The sequence below is a fragment of the Epargyreus clarus genome, unplaced genomic scaffold (assembly GCF_041222505.1).
Source record: "Epargyreus clarus isolate Ecla_fem2 unplaced genomic scaffold, WU_Ecla_fem_2.2 ptg000014l, whole genome shotgun sequence".
Taxonomy (NCBI): Eukaryota; Metazoa; Arthropoda; class Insecta; order Lepidoptera; family Hesperiidae; genus Epargyreus; species Epargyreus clarus.
In genome coordinates, this window is record NW_027332222.1 from 9,814,304 (window position 1) to 9,825,680 (window position 11,377).

Below are 11,377 nucleotides of genomic sequence, written 5' to 3' on the forward strand. Positions count from 1 at the left end.
ATAAGTAGATTATAAAAAAACGAATAGTTACCATAGACAATAGACTTAAAAAAATGACATTGACGTCACATATGTCCGCACGTCGCTGCCTGTTCTCCGTCGCACATTGTTGCTTAAAATTTTCATAATTTATCACCTTTGTCATATTATAGTTTAGTTAATCATTTATTTCCAAACGTGTTCACTGTTCAGTAGGCTGTGATAATTTATTTTCGTGTTTAAATTAATTAACAATGCCTGATATGTTTACGTGCATAACATGCCAAGTGCTGTTCAAGTCTGCTGATCTTCAAAGGCAACATTATAAGTTGGATTGGCACAGGTATAATTTGAAGCGGAAAGTTGCTTCGATACCCCCTGTTACGTTGGAGGAGTTCGAGCAAAGAGCGAAAGAGCACAAGGAGTTGGCGGAAAATACAAATCGTGACGAGTCCGTTTATTGCAAATATTGCTCAAAGTTGTTCAATACCCAGAATGCGTATACCAACCATTTGAACAGCAAGAAGCACAAATTAGCTCAAGAAAGGAATGTTTCAGTGGATAAAGAGGAGCCGAGTGTTCATTCTGATACCGACAGCTTTGTTAAAGTCGAAGGGTCCAAACAGGACGAGCCGGGGAAGTTTGTTGTTGTCAATGCCGATGACTCCGGAGATGAGGACATTGAAACAGATTCGGAAATTGAGGAGGTTTGTTTCTTTTTTACTAATATCAAACATTTTATTGATTTATCTATTTCTGTGTTGCCGGGCAACAGAACAGATAATGGGCCCCTTCAGGTTAATAACAATTTAAAGGAATGCAACAGGTTTTCTTCTAATTTTAAAGTTAATAATTCATTGATAACTGGTGCATACCCCAGATTCTAAGTTACCCCTTAGAAATGATATACCACTGGACTACTAACTGGATGTTCTGATAATACTTATGATTATTTCATTAATTATTGATGTTCTATCATTATATTATGTAATCAGTTATACCCTAAATTTTGTAAGATAAGACAGAGTCTATGATGGATATGGATACACAAGTTGTTTAAATATCTATATACAGTGAACAATAATATTTGCTATGCAGGACATCTATGTAAACATTACAATTGTGTTAACTAAAACCAGATCAATAAGTTGATTTCTCTTTGTTTTCATATTATTTGTATATGTGAGGTCATGAGAAAAAGTAAAAAATGTTGCGAAATCTGAAGCAAATGAAACGTATGTACATTGATGCCACATATGGCCCACCGTTCACAATATCGATTCATCGCCAATTAATCCTACTATTGAAAGACTTCTACATGATGAAGTTAGATTTTTATTTTGTATCTGGTTATTTGTGTATTTATCTTTGCGTGTGTCCATGGCGTGGACTGTAGAAAGTGTTTTTCTATGTTTATTTATTTATTCTTATATGATTTCAGCTGGACTCTGATGAATGGGACGAGTGCAGGATCAAGGGAAGTGACTCGCTCATCAAGCCATCTGACTGTTTGTTCTGTGGCCACCACAGTAAATCTATGGTCAAGAACCTCAGACACATGTCTGAGACTCATTCCTTCTTCATTCCAGATGTGGAATATTGTGTCGATATTAGAGGGCTACTGCTCTATCTTGGAGAAAAGGTATTGATTGAATTTAAATTTCAAAATTAGTTTAAATTGGCCGTTGTATCTATAGCTCCACTTTTATCCAAATTATTAGTTTTTCAAATTTTACAATCATATGTAGTGTTATGCTTAGCTTACACATAAGATTAGAAAATTTCAGGAGCCACTACAATATTATTTTGGCCCCATATAATTTGGTAATTCTTGTACATTATTTTGTAGTTAACAAATATGGTGCAATTAATAATAATCTAGTAAGATATTGATAAGATCAATGAGAAACATAAATTATCCTGTTTCTACTGTTTGTAGAATTCAATTTCAAATTCAAATTGAGTTTTTAAGTATCTATAAAACATGTAAAATTTCAGATATCACAAGGCTTTATGTGCCTCTGGTGTAATGAGAGTGGCAGGACCTTCTATTCCATGGAGGCAGCCCGTGGTCACATGATTGACAAGGGACATTGCAAGATGCTGCATGATGGCTTAGCACTTGCTGAGTATGCGGATTACTATGACTATAGGTAAATCTGTTTATATGTTACTGTAATTTTACATTCCTTGTTTTACTCTTACAAGTTACCTCCATGCCATATATTCAGTGATTGTTGTAAACATCTATAATGTTGCTGGCAATAATCATAAGTAAATTGTTTTAAAATTTGTCAGCATTGCTTGTGGACTTATTCAACCAACTAAACATCTACCTACCTAAAGTTGATCATTTAATATGTATTATTAATTATGAAGATCAAATCGGAGTGTTGTAGATTTTTTATTTTTATAATAAGTTATATTATAAGGTGTCTAATTTCATTCCAGTACTTCATATCCTGACAATAATGATGGTGATGAAAATATGGATGTTGATGCTGAAGTGGAGGGCCCTACTGCATTGGAAGGTGATGATTTTCAACTGGTGCTGCCCTCCGGTGTTACTGTTGGTCACCGATCCCTTATGAGGTACATATCATTTCTGAAAACTATATTTTTTTAGTTTAGCTGATATTCATTCAACAATATTTTTTACATGATTCTCACATGTGAGTACCAGTAAATTTTCTATAATTTTAATATTTTAGCAAACAAGGATCTTTTCATACCTTTTGTACAGATACTGAGTAAAAAAATATTTCCACATTAATCATATAACAATATTGTTTTGCTCTTTGTACCTGTAGTATATATTTCTATATGTGTATCTCCTATGTATTGTGCTACTTTTATTTCCAGATACTACAAACAGAATGTGAATCAAAACAGTGTTGCCCTAGTCAAAAAGTCTGATAGGAAGTTACATAGGTTGTTAGGAGTATACAAGGCACTTGGCTGGGCGCCCAGAGAGCAGGCACTTGCTGCTAAGTAAGTATATTCACTTTCATTTTTAGATCAAATAAAAGGTTTAACAGCAGAAAAAAATGTATCAATCGAATATATATAGAAATATTTAATATGTTATGTAGACAAAGATATTTTGATAGGCATGGCCCATGTCTGTGTGGTTACGAAATATATAAATATATTCATATGTATTGAACATATTCATATGTATTGTACATATGAATATAATTTTGTTTTGTGTCTCACTATGTATTATCTGACATGTGTCAGTCTTGTAGATATAAATGAACCAATTCTATTTGAGGATAGGTGATTTGAGACAGTGCAATTTGTGGATTTTTATCAAGAGTCTCTTGGTGTAAAATAGAGGATTGAGAATAGGATGAGCCTCTAAGTCTAACTCATTAACTAATCAATTCTTATGTTTACTTTTTATTTCAGGAAAGCCCGTGACATTCACTTTATGAAGCGTGTTCAGGCTAAGTGGCAGATGAAGATGTCCATGAAAAATAACAAGTTCCAGAAACATTACAGACCTCAAGTTAACTTCTAAAAGCACAGTCTTAGTGAAATTATATCATGGCTATTGTTGGTTATAAAACTAATATTGTTATAACCTGGTGCACATAGATTATGTTCTGTTTATTTTATACATTTTGTTGGTTACTACACTAGTAGATATTCAATGTAACATCCAGTAGATATTCAATGCCATTAAAATCTTAAGTGAGCACTAGTATAATTCCATGTTAAAGACAAAATATTTAAAAATGTAGTGTTAATTATCATGAAACATACATACATAGCATATTTATACAGTGTGTATATTATGTAATACAGTACTTCTAGTGTTGTTAAAAGTAAACAGGTTGATGTCATAAAAAGGTATATTGTATATTGCAGGAAAACAATATTCCAAATGAACTGTTACTTATTCAAATATTACGTCTAGAATAAAACCAATGCCTATCTAATAACGCAGTTTTATTCCGTCGTCTTTTTGTTTCTTATGTATTTGTATTTCCTTTTGAAAGGTCTTCCATTCATTGCGCTAGCTTGATCAAGGGTCCATGGAATTTTTACAGGTCGCCGGTCGATTTTAATACTTACTCTGTATAGAGGAAAGGGGTTTATTTTTCCGTTGTAGTAATTGGATATTAGTCTTGATAAAGGTTCGTTTATTATGTATTTTGGCTCTACGTTCGGTATTCCATCGAAGTATTGACTGACTTTATTTTCAATTTCTTCCTCGTCTAATGTCTTCCGTTCTAAGGTGTTAGCTATTGATAATGCGGCGAAGATCTAGAATAAAAAATATGGACGCAATAAAAATGAATAAAAGCTATTTTTTAAGATCGTAGGCCTATTTGTATAACTCGAAAACGACCCTTTTTTGTGTCTTCATTTGCAAGTTATTACGGAATTGATTTGGTCGAAGTTTTCACGCAAATATAGTGAAACATATACTTACCAATAAAAATACTATGTTCCTACAAACGGTCATGTTTGATTTTCTTTTTAATTAAAATTTTGAACTAGCCTACTGCTTGCTTAATCATAACGAGTAGGTGCAGTGTCATGGTAATTTAATTTACTAATTTGTAAGTCAAATCGAGGAAACAAAGCAATGAACAGGTATAGGTAAATCAATAAATGCAGTAGTTTATTGTTTTATTATTCGTAATCCTTAAATAATGAAATCAAAAGAAATGTTATAAATACAATGTGTGTATCAATAAAAAATACAGATGTGAAAAATGGTAAATGTTTTTTTTTACAGCGAATATTATAACATTATTATTATAGAAAAGAGGAAGATTGCAGTCAGATGTGAGATGAAATTATTTAATTTCAATACATGACTTGATACTTAGTTATCGGTCATTCCAATGACCCGGAGCCGGACCGATAGGTACAGGGAATACCATAATTACAAGTTCTATTTATTTAATAAGGAATATTTAGTAACGTTAGGACGTTAAAACGTTAGGAGTAGGTACCTGCTTATGTTTTTCATTTTATTCAAGTTTACGTCGCCTTTTTCCACCATAGGTACATACAAAATATAAAACGTAATAAATGCATACATATTTATTTACTTAATTAAGCGTTTAATTTTTGTATTTAAGCGTAATGTTAGGTATGTATTCTTTAATTAAAATTAAAGTACATTTTAGATTTGATGACGACACTACCAACTTATGACTTGGTTCCTTTTGTATCTTTATCGGTATGGAATGTTTGTATTGGTAGGTCCTTAATACCCCGAGGTAGAGGCCCTCTTCTGGAGAACCCTAGGCCGGCGCGTAGTATACAGAGACCAGCTTCAAGGGTTTTCTTCCTGTCGGAGGTGTTGCCGACCGCCGGGTTTATCTCCACCAGGTCAATGGCCCGTAAACGTCCGGTAGAATGGATGATCTCCATAAGATTTATCCCCTCACGGAGCGTTAGTCCGCCGCGCACTATTGGAGCAGAAAATAATTGTCCTTTCGTATTTTATTAACACTAGATACCTAACCTACTAAAATATTTGAATCTTTAGGGTTTAAGAGAAGTTCCAATTTAGGTAGTCCTTTGGCATAGGTACGATTTTTATAGGCTTTACTTATTTGTATTCGTATTTAGTGGTAGAGAACTAACTAACATTAGGTGGACACTTGTTGATCCTCGTTTCGATTGCCTAGATCAAAAATAGCGTTGCGAATGTAGGTAGGTTATATTTTTTTATCACCTACCTGGTGTACCAGTGCTTGGTGCTTCAATTGCATCTAGGGCATCAATATCAAAACTAACATGAATTGGCTTTTCCATTTTAGGATCTAGTACGTGAAGAATATGTCTGATAGATTTCTGTATGCCATATCTGAAAACAATATCATTATTCAAATCAAAAAGGTACTGGGAGTGCTTTCTCATTGGAACAATAAATAGTTCTAAATATTTTAGTATAAAAAGGAAGTCCTACTACTTAATTATTTATTGTTTACTTACTGATCGATATCCTCCATAGCGAAAGCTGGCACTTTATACTTTTGTATAGCTAGCATTTCGTACTCATCCACAGATCGTAGGGCGACGTAGGCGAGATTTTTCATTGAGAATCTGAAACAACACCCATAACGTTAAACCACTGATTATTAATATAATTATCTATTCTGTATCTATAAAACTGTAGGAGGGTCAAATTCCCTACATTGATCGTAACGAAATAATTGATTTCACTGACTTTTTGTGGAGAATTCAATATTATGATAGAGAAAAAAATATTTTTGGATCATCACATCACATCACATTCAATTAGGAATCCCACATTCATTATATGTTCACGTATCCCTTAAAACTATATGATTTTTGTAATAGGTCTCAGGTAATACATACAATTTAATATATTTCTTACTTGGGAACCTGCCAGTCCATAGTCGGCAGATACGGCCAGTAGTCAGACATCTCTTTCGCGAGTAGAGCAACTGGCATGCCATGCACGGAGCCCGAGCCAGAGGTCTTATTGGTGTTGATGTCTGCGTGCGCGTCCACCCAGATGAGGATCATGTCCTTGTTCACGTTGCAGTGCCCGTCTACTGTACCTAAACAAACCTTTAACCTTTAAACCTTAAAGGATATCAACAGTAAAATGATAGCCTAGTGGTTGAAACCCGGCCTCGCGATCGAGGGGTCCGAGAACCCTAGGCACGTTCTAATTTTTCTAAATAATGTGCATACTATGTGTGCATATTAGAAATTAATTATCACCATAATTACTCCACGCGGTAGACTATGGCCTCATTTTGACAAAATAGCCGAGCCCAGCAGTGCGACAGTAATGGGCCGATGAGCCCAACATCGTGATCACGTGAGTGATCGTGGAACAGTTACAATATGGATATTGATGTGAAATAATCTTTGCTTAATTATAGACGTAATTCGTAGTTCAGTTTCATGAATTTCAGCTATTCTCGTGCAAGCTCAGAATTTCAATTCCACTTACGTTTCTAAATCGACACCATTAGCGTAGAGATTAATTAACGCTTTGATGATTAAGGAAAATATCGTGAGGAAAGCTATTCGTGGGTAGGTAGTACATGTAAAAGGATCTCTATATGTTATAAAAGGTGTGTGCAAAAGTCTACTAATCGCCAAAAACAATAAAAGGTACTTACGGCGTCATAATGACTATCTTTTTGAAGATAATCATAGCAAATGGAACATGTAAAGGTAAATATAATATTTTTCTATGCATAATAATAAATATAAGCATAAAATTAATCTAAATGCAGCACTGTCTGAAGTGGCTAGATTTACCCTGATTTTGCATTTCCTTACAAACCTATTTAAGTAGAAACTTATTTATTTAATGAGTTAGAAGGCGTCGGTGAAGCCAATTCATTAAACACATTAAGCAAATTTAACGTTCTTTCTGTTAGCTCCTCTGAAAGATATTTCTCTCATGTACCTACGACTAATTAGCTAATGTGTCGCTTAGTAAGATTTAATTACGATAGTGATGTCGCATTTGCTCTTGTGATCAACTAGCTGAATGGAACGAATGCTAAACATCGGTTAGAATGGCATAATGTAACAGTTTCGTACTTCTTTAAGATTTTTCTTATTTTTAATAATTTGTACTAATTGTTGTTGTTGCTTTCGTTTGGGTCAAATTTAGTAGTTAAAATTTAATCCCCTTCCTGTTAAAACGTTGTCAATTTGTCTTGTTTGAAGAGGCATTTGTTTCTTAACCATAGTCATTCTTTACTTTTTTAAAATATTGTAATAAATTCACAGTGCATTTAATTAATCTACTGCGACATGGAATATGCTTAATTTTCCCATTCCAAAATACTAATTCCACAATATATTTAGCGTGTCAGCACTCACCATCCGACTTTGTTTTGATCAAGTGGATCAAGAGCCTCTAATGTGATTGGGACTAGTTCTATTGTCATAATAGAGTACTTACTAATTAGCTGAAGGTACTTATTACGTAAATATTAGATTAGTAGTAAGCTTATACCTAAGTAATTACTGAATAATGAATTGTTTATAATTTTTAATAGGGTTTAGTTGTTAATTAATACAATTTTACTTAAATGTAAATTATCGCTCTAAGCCGCTAACTACTTTTAAAGACTTTTAGTGTTAGATTTAGTCAAAAAGTTCTTTGAATTAAAATATATTCTTAATTTATGAATTGTAAAATAAATTTACATTACAGGTTATTAATTTTCGAATTTATATACTAATAACTTGATTTAAATTTTGGAGAATTTACAAACTATTTGTCCTTACCTACTCCGATCGAATGGTCACCACCAATGGTGACAGCCACTCTATCGTCTTTGAGAATCTGTGAGACCTTCTCGGAGAGTTTCCTATTGCACTCGGACACTAGGGGTAGATGGATCATGTTGTCCACTGCCACTGGATCTGCACAACCTGGTGTATCGATGTCTCCGTAATCTTTGACGTCCAGGCCATCTAAAGATTAGATGTAATTAGGTATAGAGTTCAGATGTTATACATATTTATTGGTTTTGGTACACATTTAAAATTTATTTATATATTCTGGGATTTTATACATTACATATTATTATGTAATATCTGATGTAGGTATATCGTCTTTTAGTTGAATTTATTTTTTAATTACTGATATATGTACTAAAATATATTCAACTATGAAAGAACTAAGAAGAATCTGTAAGGATGGTTTTAAGATGCTTGTAATTTAATTCTGTTTAATATTATTTTACATTAAGGATACTTTTAAGTAGATAATGGTATTTTTTTCTCCATTTCTATTGAATAGTTTTGGGTAGCGTTAAATTTATAAACTGACTACACAATTACAGAAGATATACCAGATAGGTACACGTAGGAATACATATTTTAGTTAAGCACATTTCATCATATTTCATAATAAAGAAATACAAAATTTAACGATAAACTCGCGTCAATTATTTTAATACAATAGAGAAATGTATGATATTTGTAACCGATGTTACTTTTGTAACATTCTATGTTTTGCGTTATGTTTTTGTTTTGTAACATTCTATGTTTGTTCCATGTATAAATAAAGACAATAACAAATTACTTGCCAATTTCCTTGAGTTGTTCTATCAAGCCGGCAGCCCTCATCGCCGCCGGCGCCATGCTCACGCCATATTTCTTCTGCCCTTTCTCAAAAGGTACGCCTATGACGCCCACTTTGTTCAACGCTTCCCATTTCTTGCCCTGACTCATTTTTCTCACGAACACTCTGAGAACATTCATTTTTCTTAATTTCTTTGGTTAGTACACGCGTGCTAGTCTGATAACGTTTAACAAACTTGTAGTATGACTTGTCTCAATAATCTGCCGCCTTATCTCCTTACGAGAAAGTCAAAGGTTAAGAACAATATTTAAATTTGTATCAAACAGATTCAAATTTAAACTTAGTTCTTAATGTTTCGGCTTATTTTATTATTACCTTAGTGGATTGAAAGATATTGTTTTAGATTGTGCAATACTGAGGGATGGTATACCATTTATTTTTTATTTTTGAGGGGGAAACCTTCTAAAGGTATCCGACGACGTGGGAGCGACGTGTGGATGGATGTGGATTTTTTTACCGCACTAAAACCCCCCCCGGTGCGACCACACATACCGCCGTCCTTCCAGGGGTAGCATACTGGACGGTTCGAGCTCCCAATATTCTAGTCCCGGAACTACAGGGACAGAGAGATGGTATACTTACCTATTTGCTACATACCTAAGTTATAAATCAGAGAAACATTGTCTTAATGACAGTAATAAATTATTCTATTTTGTTTACTTAGTTTAATCATATGTTATTCTAGTAAGAGAGTAAGACACTTATTCTAGTAAGTTAGGGACAATTAAAAGTAGAAGTTTAGTTGTTTAAAAAATGAAACGGCTACAATTTAAGGAAATTTCAATAAGTTTGAAAATTTACCTTGCGCAACAACTTGAAATGAAAATAGGTGTCTCTACCACCAGAGTCCAGTAAGAATAAGAGGTTGAAAATGGATATTAACAAAGAAATGTTATTGTTTCATAAACGGAAATTAACGATCACATTGTAGATAATGGTTTAGAGATCATGCTCATTTTCATTACCATATTACCGTATTAATTGGACAAATCAATGGCCAGTCAATTCAAAAATAAACACCAGTAGGTACTTCTTAAGAAGAAAAATAGGTTTTCATGTTAAATAAATACTTTATTAGTAAGTAAAATTATGCAATAAACATAGTTAGTTATAACTCTCCTCACAGAGTGATTTCTTTTTATGCGAAATTTCACGTAATCTCTCTGAACTCTGTGTATCCACCGCAAGTATGGACGAATAACGGTAAATATGTTGTATTTGTTTTCATCCGCTTGTCGTGCTAACGATACGCAGGGGCATGCCGCAATACCCACTACAGATGTTCCGACTAACAATGGTGCACCTTTGCTAATTTTCTGGTCTTTAGGGTTTTTACTTTTGGATTCATTTCCACAGATGCAGTAATACCATTTGGGATTTATGCAAGGCATTTGATTGTAGATTTGAGCCTGTAGACCCACAGCGTTCGAGTTACGCATCTTCGCGTATCCAACAACTACCAGTGTTTTATTCTTTAACTCTGAAGCATACATGTTTCCTACCACAGGACTCTCTATGTAAAAATTTAAGACCGACAGATATGTGAAAACGAGACCAATGTTACTTTGCATCTTAATAACGCTAAACTCAGATTCTTGGAGCTCATATATGTAGTCTGTATGTAGTCTTACGAAGGCAATTTCGAAAATGTTGTGCTCATTCGTATTTCTATTATAAACTGCGACTCCCACCGCAACATAATAGGGTTGGGGGGTTATACAATTACCAGATGTAATTATAGTTCGCTTGCCTATTATCGTGCCTGAACATTCAAATTCTTTGTTAGCGTTCAGCAAAGCAACAACGTATTGATATTTTTCCGTTAATTTTTCAGTTGCTTTCCAGACTGGGTCGATTTTCTTTTTATATGAATTGACACTATAACTTAGTATGGAAAAAATAAAAAATGTTTTTAAAATAATACGACTAAACGCTTTACTCATTGGCTTCTTTCATCTTTACGCTGACAAAATAACTATAAAATTTTTTTTGCAAATACAATGTTCATTTTGCAAAATAGCATATGATCAAGTCAAATAAAATTGACGGAAATAAGACAGGCAGACTTAAGGAAGCGTTCAAGGTTTATTTCTGTCCAAATGTAGACAGAATTTTAAAGTTTTCCAAAATACAAAAGTACAATACAAAATACAAAATACAAATAAAAAAGTGTTACAGAAATGGAGATTTGCTTTAAAATTAATAAAATACATTATTTGGTTATTATTGAAAATTATGATATTGTTTATTTGAATACCTACTTCCTAGGGTTGTAGGTTTCAC

General features: G+C 33.4%; 3 protein-coding genes across 3 annotated transcripts; 1 reads left to right on the forward strand and 2 right to left on the reverse strand.

Annotated features, from left to right (window-relative positions):
- The first annotated feature begins 56 nt into the window (after positions 1-56).
- On the forward strand, positions 57-3,926 carry LOC140747519 (cytoplasmic 60S subunit biogenesis factor ZNF622). The gene is made up of 6 exons (XM_073080026.1): positions 57-686; positions 1,421-1,621; positions 1,978-2,132; positions 2,431-2,571; positions 2,842-2,970; positions 3,391-3,926. The coding sequence occupies exons 1-6, from the start codon at positions 234-236 to the stop codon at positions 3,500-3,502; spliced, it is 1,191 nt and encodes a 396-aa protein (XP_072936127.1). The 5' UTR covers positions 57-233; the 3' UTR covers positions 3,503-3,926.
- Positions 3,927-4,591: 665 nt separating this feature from the next.
- arg (arginase) lies at positions 4,592-9,308 on the reverse strand. The gene is made up of 6 exons (XM_073080027.1): positions 9,039-9,308; positions 8,233-8,421; positions 6,347-6,533; positions 5,941-6,051; positions 5,685-5,812; positions 4,592-5,411 (listed from the first exon to the last, which is right to left on the reverse strand). The coding sequence occupies exons 1-6, from the start codon at positions 9,211-9,213 to the stop codon at positions 5,149-5,151; spliced, it is 1,053 nt and encodes a 350-aa protein (XP_072936128.1). The 5' UTR covers positions 9,214-9,308; the 3' UTR covers positions 4,592-5,148.
- An 842-nt stretch (positions 9,309-10,150) lies between these two features.
- On the reverse strand, positions 10,151-11,131 carry LOC140747240 (uncharacterized). The gene has a single exon (XM_073079543.1). It carries the CDS (start codon positions 11,035-11,037, stop codon positions 10,153-10,155), a length of 885 nt encoding a protein of 294 aa, XP_072935644.1. The 5' UTR covers positions 11,038-11,131; the 3' UTR covers positions 10,151-10,152.
- Between the last annotated feature and the right edge of the window lie 246 nt (positions 11,132-11,377).